Source organism: Aspergillus tubingensis, assembly GCF_013340325.1.
Source record: "Aspergillus tubingensis WU-2223L DNA, scaffold_15, whole genome shotgun sequence".
Classification (NCBI taxonomy): domain Eukaryota; kingdom Fungi; phylum Ascomycota; class Eurotiomycetes; order Eurotiales; family Aspergillaceae; genus Aspergillus; species Aspergillus tubingensis.
The window spans coordinates 1,809,330-1,834,649 of NW_023336289.1; the positions used below are offsets into that span (position 1 = coordinate 1,809,330).

Sequence of the window (25,320 nt, forward strand, 5' to 3'; positions counted from 1 at the left end):
GTCAGCTACGGGAAGCTGGGGACAGGGATGAGTCTGGGGCACCCAGATCCAGAGACTTACACGAGGCCGTTCCCAATATCTTAAATAGCCCCTTCCCCCGTGCGGAACGGTATCCCGCCGAGCTTTGCTATACACACTTGATCCGTGTAACCTGCTGAGTACTGCATACCTACCATCTCTAATGCCAGCCGAGAAGCAACATTCCACTTCCGACCGGGGCCCCGGGGCCATCTCAGGTCCATTGAGTGGACCAGCCCACGCTCTGACTTATGAGACTGTCATCAAGGAATTGGGTACAGCACTCGACGATGGCTTGTCTCCCGAAGAGGCGCGGCGTCGTCTGGACCAGTACGGTCCCAATAAGCTGGATGAAGGCGAAAGTGTTTCCATTGCAAAGATCCTCCTTCGCCAGGTGGCAAACGCCATGATGCTAGTTAAGCGGCCCACTCTCCATTTTGTGGCTTGAAATACGTCTGAGATTCCGATATCTGATCCAATTCTTTGCTGCAGGTGTTGATTCTGGCCATGGCGGTCAGTTTCGGGATTCAGTCGTGGATTGAGGGTGGAGTGATCTGTGCTGTCATTGTCCTCAACATCGTCGTCGGGTTCTTTCAAGAGTACGCCGCGGAAAAGACTATGGAATCGCTTCACTCACTCTCGTCGCCGACCGGTACAGTCTCACGAGGGGGACAGACCTTTTCGATTCCGTCGCAGGAGATTGTTCCGGGTGACATGGTTGAGTTGAGGACTGGAGATACTGTTCCCGCGGATATACGGTTGGTCCTCTTTCATTATCTGCAATAGCCTGGACTGCAACGATACTAATTCGTCTCTGAACAGCCTAGTTGAAGCCGTCAATTTCGAGACCGACGAGGCCCTCCTGACTGGTGAATCACTCCCTGTTCAGAAAGAATGTGATTCCACTTTCAAGGAAGATACAGGCCCGGGCGACCGTCTTAACATCGCGTACAGCTCGAGCACCGTTACCCGCGGCCGTGCTCGTGGTGTAGTCATTGGCACAGGAATGTCCACCGAGATTGGTTCCATCGCCCTCGCCTTGCGCAATAGCAACACCAAGCGTCGTCCCGTCAAGCGTGGCCCTGACGGAGAAACCAAGAAACGCTGGTATCTCGAGGCATGGACTCTCACGGGAACGGATGCCGTCGGTCGCTTCCTTGGCGTCAATATCGGGACGCCCTTGCAAAGGAAGCTATCTAAACTAGCCTGCTTACTGTTTGGCGTCGCGGTTATATTTGCCATTGTCTGCATGGCCGCAAACTATTTCAGCAGCAACAATGAAGTCATCATGTACGCGGTTGCGACCGGTATCAGTATGATTCCGGCGTGCTTGGTGGTTGTTCTCACCATCACCATGGCAGTCGGCACCAAGCGTATGGTGGAGCGGAATGTCATCGTTCGCAAACTCGACTCGCTGGAGGCCCTCGGTGCTGTTACTGATATCTGCTCGGATAAGACCGGTACGTTGACTCAGGGCAAGATGGTTGTCAAAAAGGCATGGATCCCATCTCGTGGAACATACTCTGTTGGCGCATCCAACGAGCCATTTAACCCTACCCTTGGCGAATTGCGCTTTGCGCCTGTCTCTCCTTTACAATTTGGTGAAGAGGATGAAGGTCTACCGGGAGCAAATATTGAAGACCTACTCTCAGACAACGATCAACTCCAGGACTTTCTCAATGTCGCCTCGATGGCCAACCTTTCTCACGTGTTTGAATCTGAAAATGGTGAATGGAACGCACGAGGCGAGCCCACGGAGATTGCCATTCAGGTATTCGCATCCAGGTTCAATTGGAACCGTGACCGTTGGACCAAAGGCCAAGGTGCGCTGTGGCATCAAAAGGCCGAGTTCCCATTTGACTCTACCGTGAAGAAAATGTCTGTGATTTTCAGCAAGGTCGGATCAAAGGACGACCAAGACAACGCCACCATGATCTTCACCAAAGGCGCCGTTGAGAGGATTGTTGATTCATGCACGTCCGTCATTTGGGATCAAGGCTCCTCAACACCCGTGCCTCTGACTGACGAACATCGCAACTCGATCTTCCAGAATATGGAGGAGCTGGCCAAGCTCGGACTGCGAGTACTAGCACTAGCTCAACGTCCATACACTGAACAGGCACGAGTCCTTGAAGGTTCTGACCTCGAACGTGATAGTATTGAGAAAGATTTGTGCTTTCTAGGTCTGATCGGGTTATACGACCCTCCGCGTCCTGAGACGGCAGGCTCAATCCAGGCCTGTTATCGGGCCGGTATTGTCGTCCACATGGTTACTGGCGATCATCCGGGTACTGCACGAGCAATCGCTCAGCAAGTGGGGATCCTTCCTTCTGATTTCAGCACCGTAGCTGCCGATGTTGCGGATGCGATGGTCATGACAGCAAGTCAGTTCGACAAACTTTCTGACGAAGAGATTGATGCGTTACCGACCCTTCCTTTGGTCATTGCGCGCTGCGCACCTCAGACCAAGGTGCGCATGATCAGCGCCCTCCATCGTCGCAATCGCTTCGCAGCCATGACCGGCGATGGTGTGAACGATTCGCCATCACTCAAGCATGCTGACGTGGGTATTGCAATGGGACAAGCGGGATCGGATGTCGCTAAAGACGCGTCGGATATCATTCTCACAGATGACAACTTTGCCTCCATACTCAATGCCGTTGAAGAAGGTCGCCGTATCTTTGACAACATCCAGAAGTTCGTGTTGCATTTGCTGGCTGAGAACATCGCTCAAGCCTGTACCCTTCTCATTGGACTGGCGTTCAAGGATGCCGATAATCAATCCGTCTTCCCCTTGGCTCCTGTTGAAATTCTCTGGATCATTATGATCACTTCAGGTATGCCCGATATGGGCCTGGGAATGGAGGTAGCCGCCCCTGATATTATGAACCGTCCTCCCCAAAGCAAACAAGGTATCTTCACGTGGGAGGTGAGTATCGACATTCTAGTTTATGGTATCTGGACTGCAGCACTGTGTCTGGCAGCCTTCTCTGTCCGCATGTGGGGATTCGGTGATGGTAACCTAGCCCGTGGGTGCAACCAGGAGTGGTCGGAGCAGATCCAAGATTGCGAGCTGGTGTTTAAAGCCCGTGCTACGACGTTCGTCTGTCTGACGTGGTTCGCGCTCTTCCTGGCGTGGGAGATGATCGATATGCGACGGTCGTTCTTCCGCATGCAGCCGGAATCTAAGAAGTACTTCACTCAGTGGATGTACGATGTTTGGCGGAACAAGTTTCTCTTCTGGTCTATCATGGCTGGGTGGATCACCATGTTTCCAATTCTTTACATTCCTCGACTGAACGATGTCGTGTTCAAGCACAAACCCATCACATGGGAATGGGGTATTGTGGGCGTCGAGGCGGTTCTTTTCTTCCTGGGTGTTGAGTCGTGGAAGTGGGCCAAAAGGGTCTTTTTCCGTCGCAGAGACCGTAAGAATTTACAGTTGGCTTCGATGGGAAACATGCCGGAGCAACCCTAACGAGTGCTCTCCCCGGCCAAAGATCACTTGGTCGGGGAGTGAACTGGAATTGCTCCTGGGAATATCCTATGGAGCTTACACGCTGCAGACTGCAGGGCGGTTATTACCTACGGTGGAGGAACGGGGTAAGTATAGAGGGTATAGCGAAAGGGGCCTTTGCACCCAGCAGATGGTATACCCTAAAACGCTAGTTAGGAAGCATGATGGCATTGGTAAGAGATTGGTTATAGTTGTCTTGGGGTGGGTATTCTAAAGCATCCAGAACGAATTTCGGGTCAATATTAGGATAGTTCTTTAGAATAGAAAAGTTGATATCTACAGTGATACAAAGTAAAGCATCCTGCGATAAGCGGGGAAGCCCGTGATAAGAGCGATCGGCTATCCCCGCATTCCATCCCTGCCGTAACACCAGCTTCATTATTCCCCTCCCAACTTCAACACTCTTCTCTCCTGCGAGCAAATGCTCTAGAGACCTAATTGTTACCATCACTCACTATGTGTCCCCGCCCCGTCATCGCCATCGCCGGCCTAGCCTGCGAAACCTCCATGTTCACCCGCGCCCGCACCCTCGCCCCCGCATTCCATCCCCGCCGCGCCCATGAAATCATCGACGAATACCCTTTTCTCAGACCCGGCACAGAGCTTGGAGATGCAGCGGACTGGCGCGGTGCACTAATTGGACACGCACTACCCGGCGGAATTGTAGTCCGGGAATCATTCGATGAGTTGGCCGACGAGATCGTATCCCGATTAACTGACATTGTCAAGTCAACACCGCTGGACGGACTATGGTTCGATATTCATGGCGCTATGTGTGTGGAAGGTCTCGATGACGCAGAGTATGAGCTGCTGCGCAGAATCCGACGGGTCATCGGGCCAGATGTTATCGTTTCGGCGTCTATGGACCTTCACGGCAATGTCTCGCGTGATCTGGCGCATCAGACGGATCTGATTACTTGTTATCGAATGGCGCCTCATGAGGATGAGACGGAAACGAAGGAGCGTGCGTGTCGCAACCTGGTTGATTTACTCGCACGTCAAAAGGAGGAAGGGCGGATATATTGGCCATTGAAGGCGTGGATACCTCTTCCTATCTTGTTACCTGGTGAACAGACTTCCACCAGGGTGGAACCTGCTAAGAGCCTCTATGAGTTGGTCCCCAAGGTTGAATCATTACCTGGTATCATTGATGCAGCAATCTGGGTCGGGTACGCCTGGGCTGACGAGCCGCGTAATTGCGCTGTGGTGATGGTGACCGGGACGTGTGAAGAAGCCGTCGCTGCAGGGGCGGAGCGTCTGGCAAGGAAGTTTTGGGAGGTTCATGCAGAATTCCACTTTGTTGGTCCGACAGGAACATATGGAGAGTGCATCGATGCCGCATTGCACTCCTCGAAGCGACCGTTCTTCATCTCGGACTCGGGAGACAACCCAACCGCTGGGGGTTCCGGAGATGTCACCTGGGGGCTTACACAGCTGCTTGCACGACCTGAATTCAAAGACGGGTCAGGTCCAACTGTCATCTACGCCAGTCTGCCAGGACCACAAGCGATACAGACTATAGTAAATGCGGGGATTGGCGCAACAGTCACCGTCACGGCAGGGGCTGAGGTGGATTATACCCATGCAGGCCCTCTCACCATGACTGGACGAGTTCACGCAATTAAGCACGGCGATAAAGACGCAGTAGTCGAGGCAGTTTTACAAGTTGGATCGGTCTTTGCAATCCTGACACAACTTCGCAAGCCGTATCACCACGAGCATGACTTTACCGACTTGAATCTTAAGCCGCGTTCAGCTGATATAGTCATCGTCAAAATAGGTTATCTAGAGCCAGAGCTATTCGACATGGCGGCCGACTGGTTGCTGGCATTGACCCCAGGGGGAGTGGACCAGGACTTGGAGCGTCTGGGACACCATCGCATAAGTCGTCCGATGTGGCCGTTCGACAAGGTGTTTTCGACGCCACCGGATCTCTGTGCAAGGATGATCCCGCCTTCGAACGAGTCACTGGCATAAATAGCCCGCATCCGGCATGAAAGAAAGTATCTTTGCGATCTGCAAGGATTCGGCAATGGCGGAGCGAGATTTCCCATCGGATATGCACGTGATAGAAGATGCTAAATAAAGCATTGCGCTGCCAATCAGATACTCCGAGCCGTGCTCCCGTTTGGGTTGTGGATCTCGGGATTTCTTCAATGTCTCAGTGGGAATTGGTAGTGAGCTGTCATGTTTGACTGGTATATCCATTCTGTAACACCTAGTGTGTTCTTTTACCTACAATAATATAAGGGGTATCTAGCTATCCTGCACAGCCATTATGTGCAGAAGCGAAGCAAAATAATATTCGTGCTCAATCGAACAAGTAGGGCATCTCGAAATCATAATATATTTGTACAAGTCACAATACTATAACGCATCGATTAGTTCCCATGATTCTGAAAATCTACAATAAATCCATTTCAATCCTACTACTTAGTTTCTTTATTCCCTATAATACTACCTTTGCCCACAGGTTGACATATTACTCAAAGTCACCCGCCAACCAACCCCCCTACATCCAATCCCACGATGCAACCAACTAACGAAAACCCACAACAACACAAGCTTTCTGGACCCAGTAGCGCCCCCCTCTACCGTACTGCACGCCTAACATTGGACAAATTGAAATCTCCACTTTTTCCTCTTCCCCAAAGTAGCGAGTAATGGCGCAGCCTGACGAGCGACTAGTGAGGCACTATTGAAGTGGGTGCCTTCTCCCTCCTTGATTATTTCTTTTTCCACCTTGTCCCGGTGAGGTGGTCGGTTACTCGCTATTATTATCTGGGAATGTCTTATAACCCAGAGAATCAACCTCTGTTATACAATTATCCTAACAAATATTGAATACAAATCGCAAAAATATATATAAATTGACCAACACTAATACATCAATCCCACCTTCCTACAACCTCTTTACATCTTCACTATTACACAATCCCCTATAGACTAACAATCTACAAAAGGATCATTCCAGTACCAGACAACACACCCACAGCGACAAACACCACCAACTGACCCAACCCAAGCGTAGCAGTGTAGCTCATGTAACCTGGCACACCAGCAGAGCTACTCTCCGAACCACTGCTACCGGAGTCACCAGTGCTCGTACCAGCAGCAGCAGACAACGACACGGTACCCGTACCAGCGGTGCCAACAGCCTTGAGCAGAGAAGAGCAAGTACCAGTAGGAGAAGTAGTCGAGGTAGTAGTAGCCGAGCCAGCAAAGTCACAAGCGGAGGCACCGTTACCCTTCTCCTTCTGCTCCTCGTAGTAGGCGTTCAAGGCCCAGTTGAGCATCTGCTTGGTCGTGCACATGCTGTAGGCACCGTACTTGCCCGTGGTGGCGTTACCGGTGATGCCCTCGCACACGCCGTAGCCGCAGACGGTGCTGTACAGGTCGGCGTACTTCTTGCTCGACACGCTGTCCTTCACCACGCATGAGAGGGTCTCTTCCATGCAGGAGCAGAGTTCCGAGTTGGGCGCCGGGGGCAATGCGCTGGCGGCTTCCCAGCTTGAGCCGACGGTCGGGCAGGACCGGGCGACGGTGTTGGTGGGAGTGTAGCTGGCGCTGTTGGTGCCGGTGGGGCTGACGCTGTTGATTTCCTTCGAGTACGAGGAGAAGCCGGTCAGAGTGCTGACGGAGCCGTCGGAGATGGTGACCAGACCTGGATGGGGTTAGTGAGTGGATTGGTGGGAAGGTGGGAAGGTGAAGGGGGAGGGAGGAGGTGCTGGACATACCGTAGTCGTTGGCATCCTGGAAGTACTCGTAGACAATACCACCGGCAAGCCAGTAGTCCATCTTAGGGCCGTACATGACGGGGACGTTGCTGAAGGAACGAGGCTGGACGGTGATACAACCGTACTCGGAGAAGAAGTAAGGGACGGAGTAGTTGCTCAGATCCTCGGTCATGACGTTGTAGCCGGACTCGGTGTAGGTGGAGTCACCGCACCACTCGTAGACATTGTCACCGAAGAAGTCGACGGATTCGTCCGAGTCACCGCAGTTGAAGTAGTCGACGAGGTCGGTACGGATCTCGGAGACATCAGCAGCGGAGTAACCGACACCGATGGAGCGGTAGTTCTTGGACTTGATGTAGGCCTTCATGTCACGCACGGCGGCCTTGACGTAGGCACTGGCACCGGTGGTGTTGACACTGTTGGAGTTCTCGTTACCCGCGAAGAAGCCCAGAGTGTTGGTGTAGTTGGCCAGCGAGTCGACTACGCTGGCGTAGTAGTTGTACAGGTCAATGGTCCACTCCGGGTCGCTGCTGTCAATGGAGTTGTCGGCGGAGGACAGATCCGCCAGCACGTAGATACCTGCGTCGGCGAACAGGTTCATACAGGTGGTGTGGTCCGCGTCTGGGTCGACGTCGTAGACACGCACCACGTTGGTGTTGAGTTCCTGCAGGTAGGGCAGATCCCGCTTGCAGATGGTCTCATTGGCGAGGGGATCGACGAAATCGACCGTGCCAGCGGAGGTCGTCGTGCCGTCGTCATCATAGGGGGCTGTTGTATTATTAGTTTGAGGCAACAGGCCCAGTTGGCATGTTAGGTTGCTGCTTACGCTGGTAGGCCACACCACGGATGAAGCTGGGGCAGGTTAGCAGTGCTTATGGAGGAAGTAAAGGGGATAGTAACATACAATTCCGTGCCGTTGTTTTCGTAGAAGAATTTGGAGCCCTAGGAAGGGTCAGTGGGATCGTGGATAACTTGGCAATGGTAGTACCTTAATGACGATGGCTGGGGCAGAGGCGACAGCCACGTCGACGAGGGCAGCCGCCGCTACAGCAGAGACGGCGAGCTTCATAGTGAGGGGGAACGAAAGAAGACGATGCTATAGAACGAGTGTGGTTGTTGTATTAAGATAGAGCGAATGTGGTGGTTAACGAGAGGAAGAAAACCAAACAAAAAGGCTAAGCAAAAGGATACAAGATGGATGGATGAAAGAAGAAAGAGAAAGAGAATCTGGAGCGAGAGACCAAGTGGGAGGGAGGAAATGGGAAGACTAAGAAGGAAGAGATGGAGACCGGCGAGGCGAACCTTTGCTAGTCTGGACTCTTATTAGTTGTTACTTGTTAGGGCCGCATTTGCCTGCTGCCTACGGAAAAAGCCCATTGGTCCCCCTGAAGGTTGTGTCAGGATGGGCAGAGAGACTGGGCCTGATGGAACGGCGCTACCATTGGGGGAGCCAGCCAGTCTCTCTGATTGAGTAGTAATTTTAGTATCTTGAGACTAGTTAGATACTAGCTGACAGCCCCCAGAAATGACGATGATGATAATGATGATAAAATCTTACGCGGTAATACAAAGAACATCAGCGATATGGAATCCAGCAATTAGGCTCGTGAGCGACATCTTGGCTGATCTCTTGGCTTTGCTTAACGACTCTTGGGAGTTCCCACGCAGCGGGTCTCGGATCCAGCCGGCTTGGTGACTGGCCGATCGCTGCTCGGACATGGATAAGTTCTGTTCCCCTTTTGCCCCAGTCCACGCAAGAGTTTTACTATAATTACGACTACTTCGTACTTAGGCCAGGGAAAATGGGAGGGTCACAGGGTCAACAGGGTCAAAAGTCCCTATCCCCATCGCTGTGAGTCCACCAAGCCCCTGAATCCAGGGTCAAAGGGTCACCAAGGGTCAAAAGGGTCGAAGGGACAGGCAGAAATCAATCAGAAGGGAATTAATTGGCAATGGTGCGTGCCTCGGAGTTTAGGGCGATTCTCGGACAGCCGACACACACAACCCCAACTGCGCCATGGTTACTCGTCCCGAGGGGGGAAATTCTCATTCCACGTGCCGTGCAGTGGACACATCACCCAGAATAAAAATAATCACAACAATAATGTTACAGTAGGATGAGAGGCAGTGTCAGGAACGGAAAAATGGAATGGAAGCGCCCGCTGAATAATCTCGCATCCTTCGGTTTGATTGCTGTTGACGCGTTGCGGGCGATGATCCCAGCCAGTGGCCGCTCGGGTGCCACCCGACGGGTGATTTCATCCAACCGGTTGGTTTCAGATGCGCGGCCTTGGGGGCGAGACTGGTACGACTGGAGCAGACAGGACGAGCGATGGCTGGATGGGCAAAGCAAGCATTTTTATGGTCGGTGACACCACTGCCCACTCCTCACTCTTCTGCTTAGTTGGGTAGCGATCGGCACTGGACGTGCGGCCCCCGGAGATCCGTCGGACTGCCGATACCCGCTCATTCGGGTTAGTGCCGACACAGACAAAAGAGAGAGAGGGAGAGAAAGAGACAGAGACAGAGGGAGACAAGCTGAGAAATAGGAGAGGGATATGTGTAAGAAGCACCTTTCATTACGTATGGTGTGTAGTTATATTAGTTGGGCCGTTGAGCTCATTTATTTCTCCCACAGCCAATGCCACCTCTCCATGGTCCTCCATCGGCTCGCATCGGTGCAGACATATCCCCTCAGTGAAACCCGACCGTACAATGGCTGCACAATCGCCTTATCGGCATCTGCATGTCTTACAGAAATTCAATTCCACAAATGACAGATAAGGCTCGTATACTAGTGGGCCAGGGTTCTGGGGATGCCGGCATTCCAGTGGTTTATTATTGAACCAACGTGAAGCGATGCCAACCGAACTACCATGCCCTTATCGAGTCCAATGAACTCGTTCGGATTGCATCTGCAGACAGTCAGATACAATCAATTACACACTATCTCAGCGTTTTTAGATCCTGCCTTATCGCGTCCTACGCTAAAAATGCTTAGCCTGCAGGGTTGAGTGCTTGACCTTGTGCAGAGAGACCCTGTGCATAGCGAGAGCCACTCTACTCTGCAGCTCTTATCGTGAGTCCCATGTGGCAACCACCATGTGCTACTGCTGCTGCTTCTACCAGTGAGGCTTTTTTCCGGGCTGGCCTCGTATATAATGCAGGTTACCCCTCCTGCAGCGTCGGGGAAATACCGTCCAGTCAGACCTCATTCATCGATCATGGAGACCAAGTCGGCCAGTGTGTCTCCCGAGCAGGAGATACCGAGTTACAATGAGAAGTCAAGTCAGGACTCTCCTGCGTTAGAGCCTCAGGTGCTCGAAAAGGGGCAGACGGTGCGCATTGGTGAGGATGATGACTATGACAGCGACCAGGTGGTGAGCACGGCTCAAGATCTCGTCACTCATATCATCAAGGTCGAGGATGATCCATCCCTGAACCCATGGAGCTTTCGCATGGTCTTCTTGGGTAATATTGTCTCCGCTACGACGTGTTTTAATTGCTAAGCTCCTGTAGGTGCCGGGCTGTCCATCTTCGGCGGTGTGCTCCAGGAGATCTTCTATTTCAAGCCGCAGACCATCTACGTCTCGCAGGTCTTCCTCACGGTCATTGCCTACATCTTGGGAGAGCTCATGGCATATGTTATCCCTCGTCGCGGTGTTGTCGGAAAGTTACTCAACCCGGGCCCTTTCAATGCCAAAGAACATGCCGCCATTTCCCTCATGTCCTCCGCCGCTACACAGTCCGCGCTGGCCACCGAGGCCTTGTCAGCCCAGCAACTCTTCTACGGTGGATACCCGAACCACGCTGCTGCTGTCTTCATCGTGCTGTCATCTCAGCTGATTGGTTTCGGTATCGCCGGTCTGCTGCGCGATGTCATCGTGCGGCCAACCAAGATGATCTGGCCCATGACCCTGCCCATCAGCAGTTTGTTGGAGTCATTGCACAAAGACAAGGCACAGTCCAAGGCACGGTTGAAGATCTTCTACATCTTCTTCTGCATCCTCTTCTTCTGGACCATCATCCCCGAGTACATCTTTCCCCTTCTGGAGGGTTTCTCGATCTTCTGCCTGGCCGATCAGCACAGTCTGGTCTTCACCAACCTGTTCGGCGGTGCTTCCGGAAACGAAGGACTCGGATTTCTCTCCCTCTCGTTCGATTGGAACTACATCGCCTCGCTGGGTTCGCCACTATGGTATCCGCTGTACGCTATGACCAACAATTTCATCGGATACCTGTTCTGCATCATCCTCTTCATGGCCGTCTACTATGGCAATATCTGGCGCTCTCAAGACTTCCCGTTCTTGTCCCAGTTGCTTTACTACGGCGACTCCAACTCCACCTACTACAATGAGTACAACCAGACCCTGATCCTCAATTCTGAATACATTGTCGACCCTGCGGCCCTCAAAGAGCAGGGTCTGCCCTGGCTGACTGGAACATACGTGGTATACCTCATCACCTCGAACATGGGAGTGACCGCCACACTGACCCACATGTTGCTGTGGGATTTCGACGACATCAAGGTCGGCTGGGCCTGGGCTGCCCCCAGCAAACTCAAGAAGTGGCTGAAGCTGGAGACCTACAAGTTCTGGAAGAACCAGGAAACCCCCGAGGAGCGTCTCGCACGACGCGTCAACGACGAAACACTCGATCCACACTACCGTCTTATGCTGCGCAACCTCTATCAGGATACTCCGCTGTGGTGGTGGGGTGCTGTCTTGATTGCGAGCTTTGCCGTTGGCTTAGGCTGCTTGTATGCGATGAAGTCTACGCTGCCGTGGTGGGGATTCATCGTCGGCAACATCCTCACGCTGGTGTTTATGCTCTTCTTCGGTGCGCAATACGGATTGACTGGGTTTCAGTTCAACGTTCAGCCTATCTGTCAGATGCTGGCGGGCTACATGTTCCCGGGGAAGCCGTTGGCTAGTAAGTGAACTTTCGCTCGACTGTCTGACCCAGCTAACCCACAGACCTCTACTTCACCTGCTTCACCTACAACTCGCTGCAGCAGGGACAAGTCTTGGCCAAGGATCTACGACTAGCGCAGCAAGTGCATCTATCTCCGAAGTGCACCTTCTTCGTGCAAGTAATGGGCTGCATCATCGGTGCTCTATTCAACTACGTGATGATGCTGATGTATGCTCCCTACCTCCCGGTACCCACTTACCCCCACTGACTATAAACAAAGCATCGTCCGAAACCAATCCGAAGTCCTCATCTCCATCGACGGCACCAACATCTGGAGTGGTGCCAACGTTCAAATAAGTCCCCCCTACCCCATCCCACCATTTACACCCGAACTAACACCCCCAAACCAATTCAACAGTCTCGCCATAGCCTGGAGCATCGCCAACGACATGTTCTCCATCGGCGGCCGCTACGAATGGGTAACCATAGCCTACCTCGTCGGCTTCATCGTGCCGGTACCCTTCTGGCTCGCCAACAGATACTACCCGCACCCGATCTTCTCCTACCTCAACACCTCCATTATTCTCTGGTACATGGGCTGGTTGTTCGTGGGGATTAACGCCTCCATCATGTCGTATTTCCTGCTGGGATTTGCGGCCCAGTTCTGGCTCAGACGGTATCATCCCCAGCTGTTCAACAAGTATAATTATATTGTCTCGGCGGCGTTGGATGGTGGCACGCAGATTTGCGTGTTTATTCTTACGTTTGCGGTGTTTGGTGGGAGTGGAGTGGAGCATGCGTTTCCGTGAGTTATCCCTTTGGTGATTTGAGAGTGTGTGTGAGATGCTAATTGTGGGATAGGACTTGGGCGGGCAATCCCAACACCAATATTCATAATTTGGATTATTGCAAGGTCAATCCGGCGACTTTGTAGGTGGGTGGCAGGTGTGCATTGACTGGTCATTTCCGGTGTGTGCAGATGGAGGAGGTAGTGAGGGCACTTTCTAGACTCCATGAGGTGGAATACCTTCAATGTAATAAGTTATGAACCAGTATACACGGGATTGAATGCATGATACCCTAAACCTGGCACCATAGTCTCCGATCATCCGTGACACTGCCTGTGGTAGATGTCATTGATCTTACAGAAGTTAGCAACAAGCATGAGCTGATACCCAAGCCAAGGAGAACAAACTACGAAAGATGGTATACTATCAGAATGAGGACCAAAAATAACCCGTAAAGAAATTCGTATCCTAACATATACTTAATCTACATATACATTCCATCTACTCCTTCGCTCCCGCAAACGGACACCCCGAAGCAGTCTTCTCCTCGCCCTCCACCTTGGTCTGTTCATGATCCTTGGCAATCTGGCGGAACATCTCCAGCGGATCGAACCACACATCGATACGCTGCAGCTTCAGCGCATCATTGACCTTGGCGATCACGATACCCTGGATATCGATAGGTCCGCCGTGCGCGGCGATCTTGACCTTTTCTCCCTTGCTATACCATTATTAGTCCCCATCCACGCAGATATTCACAAGAAAAGGAGGGATCATACTCATTAAACCCAACATAATCCCTAGCCATAACACCCCAATGCCTCCACTTAAACACCACAACCGGCGGCCCGCTATATACCTCCAGCACCTCCCAGGCAAACGTCGGCATCATGCGCTTAAACGACTTATGACTCGCCTCGAAATCATTATTGGCAGGGTCGTAGTACGCACTCGGCGTGAGGAGGGCATTGTATGTGCCGACTTTCAGCATGTGTTCGCCGCTCAGCGGGGGTCCGCCGTTCAATGTGAAGTGGTATGTCTCGTGGTCGATGGTGCGCCAGTCCGCGAGGTTGGTCTTGAAGGACGCTTCGATTTCCCAGTTCTTGACGAGGTTCTCGACGAGGAAGGGGAGGCTGCCGGATTCGTGGGTCATTTTCTTGGCTGTCAATTGAGATCGTTAGTATCGGTACAAGGGTGTGGTTGGTTTGGTAGGAGGCGTACTCTCTTCGTAGTAGGCCCGGGTCTTGCTGTAGTCCGGAGGACCACCGTGACGCCAGGCGGCGTCTGTGTCGTTGAGGACCGCATTGGGGTCCAGAACGTAGTCGGGAAGTCCTGCGGCGTCGCCCATTGTGTAGTGGTGTAGGCTAGTAGGAATTTGGGGAAATGTTTAGTAAAGAACCAACAGGGGTAGATAGCCAGACTATATATCCTCCACCCCAGGCTAAAGTCTTGTCAGTCTCCGCCTCTCAGGAGACGTGGCCTATAACAATGGCCTCGGTTTGTTTGAAGCCACTGCGACAATAGGATGCACTAACTTTTGCCTAGCAGTGGGGGTGTCAGCCGGCTTAAAGTCTGATTTAGTGTTGAAGGTAGATAGCGCACATGGCCTATCTATCTAGACCGGTTGCAAAACGGCCAGGTCGCAGCCGTTCCTATCGCGCTGGTTTAGTCTGCGACCGGTGGTGGTAGTCATTTCAGGTGCAAGAAGCAGAAGACTGATGGGAGGGGTCGGGATGCATTGACCAGACAGAGGGGCCATTGTTGTTCATGGTTACACTGTACTGGGTCCTCGTGGGACCCATGAGATCGATGGATCGTCTTGGCCTCAGCTCGCTGTCTCCATCCGAGGCTGTCAGCCCCAACACCATCCAGCCCCGCGGTGCAAGGAACCTGTCCAGCCAAAAGGGTAGGTAGGTCAATTTTGCAATATCTGTCATGTCGATCTCCTGCGACTGATGAAGAACCGACATTGTTTTCTTTCTCTCAATGACAATGGGCAGAATATTGTTGTATCGCCCAAATCATGCCATTGTCGCGTGTCTCCGACGGGGTTGCCTGCGATGCAGGGGTGAGATCTTAGGTCAACATCCGCGCTCCAATAAAGCAATCGCGCTTACACATCGTTCCGCACTTAACAAGCCATGGTGAGTTCTGAGAGGCACGTTTGGTCGAGGTGGATCAGATGTTTATAATAGACATTTTAGGGCGGTTGGCCGGTTTCCCGCCGGAGTCTGGCGGATAGAGCCACTCTTATCCCCGTGCGCCCTAATTGGCACATCGGCGTTGGGTGGAGATTCGGCCGACGCCCTCGTGGCCGCACAGAACTCATGATTGGTGGTAGGTTCATATCAAAATAGATTGAATTAGATTGCTGGTGGTTCGTTCGCACCACCACACAAGGGTTCTCAATAAGCAGAATGTTACGCGCTTGTCGTGTACCTTTTCTGAGTCTAAAACCAACAGTGATAACTGGTCTGACATCTGGCCAAAACAAAAACCCATTGTGTGTCTAATAGTGCTAAAAGGAGTAAAGAGCGACTTCAATGACTTCCTGCCGCGTTTGATCTTATGGTCAAGGCACAAATGGCTCTACCAGCACCCCCCTGGTATTCATAGACACCGACTCTCACGGAAGATACAGTAAATAGTATTGATTAAAGGCTCTAAGTGACGATTTACGTCAACTAGCTTCAAAGCTCAGGGCTACACTCGAGCTGTATATGCGACGGCGGGTTTTCAAAGGGCGCAGACAATCCATCGGGAAAACCACCTGTGCTCCAATCTGACCAATGAAGAAATCATTTGGAGACTGATCTCAGTTCTACATGGCTCCCCCCAGAGCCCAATTTCTGCTCCGACTATTTTGGCAATTTAGAACCATTCCTCTAAGTAGTATCCAGACTCTCTTTCTATTAGTGCCGATAGTTCTGCATCAATCTTGCCCCATCATTCGAACTGAGTTGTATCACCAGTATCACCATACCTAACAATAACCATAATCTTCAGCATGGCAGTTGTGGATCCTACTCCCGAACCATCACAAAACGACTATAACATGGGAATGGGACATGATATACATTGTTATAAAAAAGCATTGGTTTCCCCAGTTCAATGCCTCTATTTCCAGCGCAGAAGCCAGTCACTCACCCCCTAGGTTACGAACGAAATCCAAAAAGACCAATCTTTGCCCCTTCGAAACCCAAAGGTCTATAGGCTATAGCCATAGTCTTACCATGGACGGCCACACTCCCACGGAAGTTTGGTGGCAACAAAAACTTACTCTCCCCTTGGAGATAGACCCACCCGTCCTCTTGGACTTGTATGTCTATTTCGGGCTCTACAGCAGCAGGGGCACTGCAGAGAGATGGTAGTAGGTCATACATTTCCATGTTCAACTGCACGTGGCGTCCATCTCCAGTGAATCGAAGAGTGGATAGAGGGGGTTTGCTGTCAATTCTTTGCACTTCACTGCCAGATCTCGGGTCCCAGATTATGACTGTCCCCTTGGGGTCGCCTGATGCTAGCCACCGTCCATCTAAGGAATAGGCTAAGGATCTGATAATCCACTCATGACCCTCGAGTGTCTGCTCCAGGGCGCCAGTACTTGAGTTCCAGATTTTGACAGTTCTATTTTCGGAGCTGGTTGCCAACCATCGTCCATCTGGTGAGAAAGTCACAGCTGTAAGCGCGGCCGTATGCCCTGCACACGTGTGCTGTAGGCAGTTGTCTGTTTGCCCGTCGATCATTTTCTCCAGGTTCCATATCTTCAGGTTATTGTCTGTCCCAGCTGAGGCAAGCCATTTTCCATCTGGTGAGATGTCCATGTCTTCAATCAAATGGTCATGCGCCTTCACCGTCACCCGCGTGGCATCGGTCGCTTGGTTGTTGCGCATGATGTCCAGATCCCAGATTCTGATATTTAACCCTTTGGAGACAGATGCCAACCATCGTCCATCTGGAGTGATAGCTCGTGGTGACTCAGACGTGGGATCGAGGGGGCCGGCCCCTGTATCACTAGGCGCGGTTTCCAGGTCCCAAAGTTTGATCAGGTTGCCTGCGGAGCATGATGCCAGGAGCTGCCCATTGGGTGAGAATGCCAGACTTTGGGCGCTCCAGAGATGGCCTGAGAATGTTCTTTGCAGGGTCCCAGTTGCTAGGTCCCATAATCGGATTGTCCTATCAAAAAAGTAGCTTGATACTAACTTCTGACCATCTGGTGAGAATTTGACTGCCCAAGCCCTATCCTCAAGGCTCCCCAAGGTTTGCTGCAGGACCCGATTCACTGGGTCCCAGACTTGGACAGGACCAGCACCGGATGCCAGTCGGCCATCTGGTGAGAAGGCCACTGACTCAACAACCAAAGTCGTCCTTTCAAATGTATGTTGCAAAGCTCCAGTCGTGGGGTCCCATATCTTGATGCTTTGGTCGTCGGAACCCGATGCCAGCCATCGCCCGTCCTGGGAGAAGGCTATTGACCGAACATGTCCCCGATGGCCTTTTAACGTCATATGCAAACCTGTCGTTGAATTCCAAACCTTGACGGTGCTATCACCAGAACTGGAAGCCAGCAACTGCCCATCTGCGGAGATAGCTACTGACCAGACAGGGCCCTCATGGCCTTCCAGCGTCCTCAGTGTGTCGGTCACCAGGTTCCAGAGTTTGATGGTCTTGTCCTCTGAGCCGGATGCAAGCCACTGGCCATCTGGTGCGAATGCTACTGATAGAACCGAATTACGGTGCCCCACGAGGTTGTACTGCAGTGTACCGGTCGCTGTGTCCCAGAGCTTGATTGTGCGATCGCCGGCACCGGACGCCAACCATCGACCGTTTGGAGAAAAGGTTACTGTTCGAACAGGTAAACCTCTATGCCCCTCAATTGTTTCCAATTCCGCGTTCCAAAACTTTTCAACTTCCGGCATACTGCTTACCCAAGAAGGAAGTTCGAATGTCTTTCGGATGATTGACTCCATTGGTGCAAACATTAGCCCCGAACAGTATAATTGGAGCGGCGCCAGATCAACCATTCGTCGACATTTCAAGGTAAACCTTTTAGCATCGTAGAGAAACGTGGAGAGCTCAGAGCTATCATCGCCCTACATTTATTAGTCCTGCTTGGGAGCAGCCTGATGGGAAAGTACCTTGATAAGTGACGCTACCATCTCAATGTTCCGAACAATTTCGAACGCATATCCTAGGACGCACATTACTTCGGCCCAGTGCAGGAAGTGCTCCTTCAAGAATGAATAGACATTGGTCATCATAGCTGCAGAATCCTTGGATTGTGCTATATGGCGTGTCCAGTATCTGCAGGAATATTCGAGCTCTCTTGGTATACAATCGCTGACAGAGCGCCCAAGGGTTTCTTCGCTGATATCAACCCTCTTGAATCCTTCATATGGCAGATTGCAGATGTTCTTCTTCAGCCGACGTCGCATAATGTCGAGACATTTTCCCGCCAGTCCTTGATGCGCCTGACCCCCATCTACCCAGAAATCCGTCTTTTCTCGGGTTGTCGGATCAAGGAGAAAGTCTCGAAACGATAGATGCAAAATGCCCACTGGTGCAGACTCATCCTCCGGGATATTTAGCACGGCATGCAGTCGGCTGAGTCGAGTACTTATTGCCCTGGTAGAGATGCCAAGAAGCTCCGAAAGCGAAAGAACAGAGAGTGGAGCTTCCAGAATAAGAATAGTACCAACCACTTCGTGGAATTCTTCCACGATCTTTTTTCGCCGGTTTTCACCGTGCGTCGAAAGTTTGTGTAGTATCGGAAGATAAGTTCCGTCGAGCTTGGACTCCTCGTTCTGGTACTCAAGAATCTCCGAGAGGCTCTCAATGGGGTCCAAGTCATAATCTCCAAAGACACGGCACACCGTCGCAGCGAAGATGAACAAAGGAACGGACATCTTGACCAGAGCATGAAATTGAACATCTCCAGGCCAGTCGGATGGTAGAGCACGCTCTTTAGCGATTCGATCCAGTTTGTGCCTCAAGAATAGTGATATATCATGCTCAATCACGGGCTGGGGAATCCGGTGGAGAACAAGATCCCGGTGATTGTCCTTGACTCTGTCCTCCTGGAAGCCGAGCTGTATAGGTAGTTCTGGGCGACTAGTGATGAAAGCATGTAGCTGAATAGACTTCGATTCTTGAAGTCGAGGAAAGAGTCGCAGTAAGAGGCGTAGGTCCTGCTCGTCGTCACACTCATCCAGTGCGTCGACCACAATCACGAGTCTCCTCATATTTGGGCCTTCATCCATGCTACTCAACGGCTCAAGAAGGAGCTTCTCGAATTGGATCCTGAATCCTCTCTTTGAGATATCAGGATCATCTTCAATGGCCTTCGTGACTCCGGGTGCAAGGCTGGGGACCGCAGTGATGAGTTGTCTTGTGATCGTCGAGACGAATCTCCTTGCACTCCCACGGTCACCTTCGCCCCTCTTGAAGAAGTAAGTCGCTCCTAGCTGGCCCTTATCCTGAAACCTCCTAGCTACAGATCGTGCAATGGTCGATTTCCCTGTACCAGCCATTCCGTTTAACCAGAAGATACATGGACTGTCTGATGAACATCCCCAGTCATTTACTTGCAGAAGAAGCTCCTCCCTTGTGCCGGAAAGACACTCCTCCTCATGCTGATTATGGTATGAGTCAAATGAAGCCCCTTCGGCATCTGGTAGGTTGTAAAGATCGAATTTCCGATGGAGGTCCTTCAATAGAATGATGAATTCGTCAATCCGCCCGAGAAGCTCTTCTGCCTTGGCTTGACTCTGTAGGTGCTCATCGTGCCTGACCCATTGACGCAGCCTTGTCTCGTCACTTCTGATTGTTGCTTCAATCTCTTTCAACGGATGGCTGGTTACGGGGGAAATACTCTCTAGTATTCTCCCACCCACGCTTGCTTGTTGCATCCGATGCACTTGCGCTGTATAGCGTAGGATACCTTTGTAAACCTGAATGATGGCAACCTCAACCTTGTCCTGCGTTTCATATCTGCTGTCATGATAGTGCTCCTTTTCAATGAAGGCACATCGAGTCAAAACGTCCGTCAGGAACTCGGCAGATTGGAATTGAGCCTTTCGTATTTGATGATGGTTGTAGGTTATCTTTTGACGGATTTTGTTAGCTTCCACATCATCTTCGGTGACTCCGGCAAGACACATACTGTCAATCCTAGCAACACAATTCCCCAGGCAATTGATGCCGAGCCAGTCTGATCACCTGCCACAAGCACATTTGCGATTCCTCTGAAAGACAGTGTAGCGTTGAGGATTTTGTGGGCAACATCTCGAATGTTGATATCATCCTTATCTCCCCCCTTCCTGATCTTCAGTCCTCCTTTTTGATACTCTTCATACTGCCTTTTTGTTGCCTCGATAACATCATCCACAATCTGGAGTGTCTTGCTACGTTGTAAGGAGGGCTTTTCGATTTGCTGCATGCCTGCGAGGACCCCTTTGTCCGCTGGACTTAATTCCTCGTAGGCAATTTGCCACAGGTCGGTTACGCTCACATCCGCCGATTGTTGCTTTATTTCAGGAGACTCTCCAGAACTCTGTACATCATAATGTTGAGAATTTGGCACGGAGCTCTTCACGACAGACGTGTTCGCATCTTCTCCTCCCTTTATTCGCCGCCAAATTCTCTTTGAATACCGTTTCATGTTGAGGTTTGTTTTCGATATAATGCGCACTTTGCAATCGAGTTAGCACTGGTGAAGTTGGAATGCAGACCGGAAGGCGTGGGCGAAGCAGCGACTTAAGCTGCGCAGCCTCAGTACGCGCCGAGATGGCGCGCGGCTGAGTAGCGGGGTAGTTGGAAACATCCCTGTTAGAGAGAAGAGAATCTGCAATAAGAATATAACAAACACTACAGTCTATTGGCCAACATAAAAATAGGAGGATTTCTGCCCCTGTTCCTGTCGCCTTGATACGTTGTCGAGGCGCTCAAAGTCAGCAGCATATTGGTTGGTGAGTCCGCATTGCCACAAACCAAGTCCTATGAGGTATTCGAAAAATTTGGAGAATATACCATCCCTCAATAATAGGTCAATAGCCTTTCCTAAAGATTTTCTAAATGCTCGCGGGTAGTGAGGGGTTCCTTGTTGGGGTGTCTCTCCTGTCCGGGTTATCGGCCGACCAGTACACGATGCAGGGGGGTTAACCGCCAAGGTGTGATCAGCAGATGGCGCTTAAGACCTAAACCACGATATAATGCCGGAATTCCAGTGAAATAAACCAATGCGCATAAATTGCAGCTCTTCGAATGAGCAAGCATAGCGTGTAAAACCGATCATGGTTCTTGTGACGCTGGAATCTTACATTGAACCCCAGTCATGGTACGGTCGCAGACGCCTCAGGCAGGAGTGTTGGGCATCTTGGGGCGGAAGAAGATTAAGCAAGCATCATGACAGGAAAAGTGAAAACAAGCATCACTATATTCTCCAGAAAATAGCCATAGTAAACTGTGTCTACAGCTTGGTGGGAGTTGTATGGGCCAGTAAATCAGCCTACCCAGCGTTATTGTCTAGGTAGAAGTTGTGAGTTGTTGGCCTTGCAAAAGAAACGAGAAGGCCGGATTGCACCAAAGCGGAAAGATAAGCGGTGACCTGGCTGGTATTCCACTTCCCATTCAAGACTGCTATGCTGCGCATTGCTGATAGTAGCTACTCGAGGCAGCTGTTTTCCCTCTCGAGTAATGTTTCACAGGAGACCCAGAGTGCCATAGTCAGCATAGTAACCACGAGGGTATTTACCAGGATTCCGAGTATTTTCGCGAGCGATGATTTCCTACCGCTTGATCCATCTGCATTATACGATATCACTGTTCGCTCTGAGCCTAAGCTATGCGCGAGGATGCCAGACAAGATGTGATCTTGTTGTGTGTACCCTGCCTCGTTAGAGCTTTGTCTCTTCCTCTTAAGAGTTGACGCCCGTAACCGCCGCAGCGCCCTCAGCTGACAGGCGCAACACAACCGCTCAAGACTTCTATCAAGGTAACACCACGCATGTCTTGTCGGCAAAACTGTTTACGGCGTACAGGGGAGTGCTTCATCATCACGGAGGATTCTGGCCACCTGGAAGTCTGAACAGTACGTACATCCAGCTCCACAACATACCGCAGGAATAATGCTTGATGGCGCTTAACGCCGTTTTCGACTGATGAATTCTAGCGATGACGGCGTTTATCAAGTTACTTTGAGTTCCCCCGCACAACATATTGGGATGCTGGGAGGGGCTTCATTACGTTGAGGACCCGACCGGTCTGATTGACCGATTGATGTTTCTTAGGGCCGGGCGGATTAACTCTGCGATGAAGACCAGTCGCTCCTCCTGGGTTGTCAAGTAACCCTATCGACGGACGAGAGCTGTGAGGTCCTGCGGAGTAGATGAGCCCGCTATCTGCGCAGTCTAGCAGAGACATATGAGACAGTCTGGCCTTAACCCACCAGCAATTATCATGCTATCGACTTAGAGTCGATCAAAGTGGGCATGCGGACGATGATCCCCCCAAATCAGTGGGGTTCGGGATACTAGGCAATTAATTGGCATGTTTTGGCTGGTGTTGCCACCGTACGATGGTATCACCCTTCCGCCCTTGACAATCTACGTCCCGCATTGAGGGCGCAGCAGCGTGACGAGCTATCTCACGCAGGTGTCATGATGGGGACCACAGAGTGGCGGTGTAAGCCCGTGTTGGGGGCTTTGCCGGGTCCTCGGACGTTCACCAGCCACACATCGGAATGATTGGTACACCGCTCCCATTATTTTCCGTCTAGTGGAGACCAACGTGGGAAGTTGGAGAGACGCATCCAAGCGATGGCGGATGGAGACCATCGGAACTTTGTACTCAGTACCCAATAATTGGCCAGCTTCGACCAATCAGAATCTCGCAATGGTCCCGAAACGGCCATCGTCCGGCGAATTCATTCGTCCAGGTTGCTGCTGCAGATCTCTCCCAAAACTCAACGCCTTATCCAGTGCCGATCCTAACTCCTCCTTCATCCCCATCACATCAGACATAGGGGTGCGATAAGAGGCTTTGGTGGGTGTCGTCGCTCATCTATCTATCTGAGACCAGTCAAAGAGAGCATGGCACCACCTCCAAAGCATCCTCCGAGACTACGCCGGACAGCCCAGGCGTAATGGCAACATTTCCCGCAATCAAGGGGCGAAAACTCCACCGCGGCCGTGAGAGAAATAGCATCGCACCTTTGCGGTGAGGGTCTGGAGTCAAAGGATGAAGACAACCCCTGAGTCGGATTAGTGGATCCGATTGTCATCGCCTAGCGCTAGATAGCTCCGGCATTCCGTGCGCCGCAATCCTGGACGTACTTCCATTTTCACCTCGTCCGAAGGTGTTGTGGCTGTGTCACTGCTACTGTTACTGAGTATTTCGTCATAGTAGCAGCTGCTGGCTCTGAGACACTGACATACAACAAACGTTCTCGTCCCCGGCCAGGCTATCCCAATTGTATAGTCATGCTCTGGGGAGCGGGTAACAACACAGGTGACACAATTGCTTGAAACCAGCTAGTCTCAGTTAGGCCCGAAGAGGGAGACGTGTCGGACTAGGAAACTACTGGGAGAGTTTATTGGGGTGAGGTCGCTTCTTCTGTCTGAGAAAAGCGCCTCAGTGCCGATGGAGTAAGTGGCTGATGTGTTGGGTCAGTGGCCATTCACAGGTGCCGTCATCCCGCCGAGGCTCGATCTAGCAGCACGATACCGACTAGTGGACTTCAGTAGCGATGATAGTCAAGTGGGATTCTCGCGTATTTGGCAACAGAAATGGCTGTCGAAGTCCACTATCACCGGGCAACCAGAACATCAACAGCCACTCAAGACTTAGCAGGATTCCCACTGGAGCTTGTTTCGACTTAGCTTCCGCCTCATGTCCAATCACCGCCTGACAAGAAACCCGGTCCACCCCATTTGGGCCCCCCACCATGAGTCCCCTCCAGCAGCCCACTCAGTATACCTCGCGTTGCCCCTCCATTGCCTCTTTGGGTGTGCCGGGCAAGCCCCTCAGACCGAGATCTCGGTCGGCCAGGAGGATGATATCATATACCCCTCCATCAGGGGAACAGAGGGGCCCGTAGGTAGGGTCAGCTCAACCTATATCAAGCCCTCCCTTTCCCCCCTGTTACCTCTTCTTTTCCTCATCCACAAACATCTATCTTCCTTTATCCCACATCACTTCACTACACTTTAACAATCATGGGTTGGTTCAGTGAGTACACCCGCACACCACACAACACATCTATGTGCCCGTAGCTGACGGAATCTGTACAGGCAGCGACAGCGAGCAGGCTCAGGCCGCTCAGGAGTTCAGCGAGTTCAACCCCCAGGGTGAGGTCACTGAGGAGCACAAGGCCAAGTTCAGCCACGAGCTCATCGGTGGTGCCGCTGCCTACGAGGCCATGAAGGCCTACGAGGAGCACCAGGAGAAGAACGGTTCGTCCAACCTCTTCTCTCTTCCCCTTGATACATAATACTAATCTCCTCTCAGGCAAGCCCGACAGCCACGCCCAGGCTAAGGAGATCCTCGCCGGTCTCGCCGGTGCCTTCGTCGACCGTGAGTTCGAGACCAAGGGCCTCGATGCCTACGACCACTTCCAGGAGAAGCGTGAGGCCGCCAAGCGCCACGCTCAGGAGCAGCTCTACGAGGCCTCCGCCCAGGACTTCTAAGCGATTGGACTATGAGTTGGACGCACCTATCTGTTTATGATGTACGGTAGTGTGTATGACATGAAATAGAATATACCACAATGAACAACCAACAACACAATTTTTTTCAATCCAATGTAGAACAATATGGATGCGTAGATGTCAATGTCAGTAGGAGTAGATAGCATCCATGAGGGGTACTCTGCAACGTGGCAGTCGACGATCACAAGCTAGCATCCCACTGCAGAAGCACAGAGGGGCATCAGTGGCTTAACACGGGCTGCACCCCGTCGTCATCGACTGCTGCAGCTCACCAAACTGGGGAATACCTCTAGACAACAGAACCAGAGTATCACCAATTTTCATGCGCCTTCAGGTCAGTGGTAGTTGTCTTTAGGTAAACCTGAGCAATATCCCTGTCGATATCCCTGCTACTTCTTTCCAGGGTCTTTCGTTTTTCCGGATATGCAGTTCCGATGAGGACCGCCGCGATTGGATTCGCAGTGCCGGTAGCACTAAGTAACACTAGCACCGACCGCGCCATTCCGACAACATCTGGCTCATTCGTCTGCGGTGGCTGCGGATGGCCAAAGAAAGAAGGAGGGGTAATAGGCAATGCAAATCGGGCCCAAATACTGGTAGAACGGCATAAACATGGATTCAATAATAGAATAGTAGTCGCA

At 51.6% G+C, this 25,320-nt stretch overlaps 7 protein-coding genes across 7 annotated transcripts; 4 read left to right on the forward strand and 3 right to left on the reverse strand.

Annotated features, from left to right (window-relative positions):
- Positions 1-181: 181 nt before the first annotated feature.
- Positions 182-3,496, forward strand: AtWU_11437 (cation-translocating P-type ATPase; the record flags this gene model as incomplete). Its single annotated transcript, XM_035506537.1, has 3 exons — positions 182-433; positions 511-776; positions 841-3,496. The coding sequence occupies 3 exons, from the start codon at positions 182-184 to the stop codon at positions 3,494-3,496; spliced, it is 3,174 nt and encodes a 1,057-aa protein (XP_035362430.1).
- A 495-nt stretch (positions 3,497-3,991) lies between these two features.
- AtWU_11438 (M81 family metallopeptidase) lies at positions 3,992-5,512 on the forward strand (the record flags this gene model as incomplete). The annotated part of the gene is made up of 1 exon (XM_035506538.1): positions 3,992-5,512. The coding sequence occupies one exon, from the start codon at positions 3,992-3,994 to the stop codon at positions 5,510-5,512; it is 1,521 nt and encodes a 506-aa protein (XP_035362431.1).
- A 977-nt stretch (positions 5,513-6,489) lies between these two features.
- AtWU_11439 (glycoside hydrolase family 72 protein) lies at positions 6,490-8,341 on the reverse strand (the record flags this gene model as incomplete). The annotated part of the gene is made up of 5 exons (XM_035506539.1): positions 6,490-7,199; positions 7,273-8,040; positions 8,099-8,124; positions 8,177-8,214; positions 8,261-8,341. The coding sequence occupies 5 exons, from the start codon at positions 8,339-8,341 to the stop codon at positions 6,490-6,492; spliced, it is 1,623 nt and encodes a 540-aa protein (XP_035362432.1).
- Positions 8,342-10,496: 2,155 nt separating this feature from the next.
- AtWU_11440 (OPT family oligopeptide transporter) lies at positions 10,497-13,120 on the forward strand (the record flags this gene model as incomplete). The annotated part of the gene is made up of 5 exons (XM_035506540.1): positions 10,497-10,743; positions 10,792-12,204; positions 12,249-12,414; positions 12,467-12,991; positions 13,048-13,120. 5 exons carry the CDS (start codon positions 10,497-10,499, stop codon positions 13,118-13,120), a joined length of 2,424 nt encoding a protein of 807 aa, XP_035362433.1.
- A 355-nt stretch (positions 13,121-13,475) lies between these two features.
- Positions 13,476-14,322, reverse strand: AtWU_11441 (uncharacterized protein; the record flags this gene model as incomplete). The annotated part of the gene is made up of 3 exons (XM_035506541.1): positions 13,476-13,695; positions 13,754-14,135; positions 14,196-14,322. 3 exons carry the CDS (start codon positions 14,320-14,322, stop codon positions 13,476-13,478), a joined length of 729 nt encoding a protein of 242 aa, XP_035362434.1.
- A 1,807-nt stretch (positions 14,323-16,129) lies between these two features.
- AtWU_11442 (WD40 repeat-like protein) lies at positions 16,130-20,634 on the reverse strand (the record flags this gene model as incomplete). The annotated part of the gene is made up of 3 exons (XM_035506542.1): positions 16,130-18,067; positions 18,113-20,077; positions 20,137-20,634. 3 exons carry the CDS (start codon positions 20,632-20,634, stop codon positions 16,130-16,132), a joined length of 4,401 nt encoding a protein of 1,466 aa, XP_035362435.1.
- Positions 20,635-24,187: 3,553 nt separating this feature from the next.
- Positions 24,188-24,658, forward strand: AtWU_11443 (DUF3759 domain-containing protein; the record flags this gene model as incomplete). Its single annotated transcript, XM_035506543.1, has 3 exons — positions 24,188-24,200; positions 24,263-24,424; positions 24,480-24,658. 3 exons carry the CDS (start codon positions 24,188-24,190, stop codon positions 24,656-24,658), a joined length of 354 nt encoding a protein of 117 aa, XP_035362436.1.
- Positions 24,659-25,320: the final 662 nt, after the last annotated feature.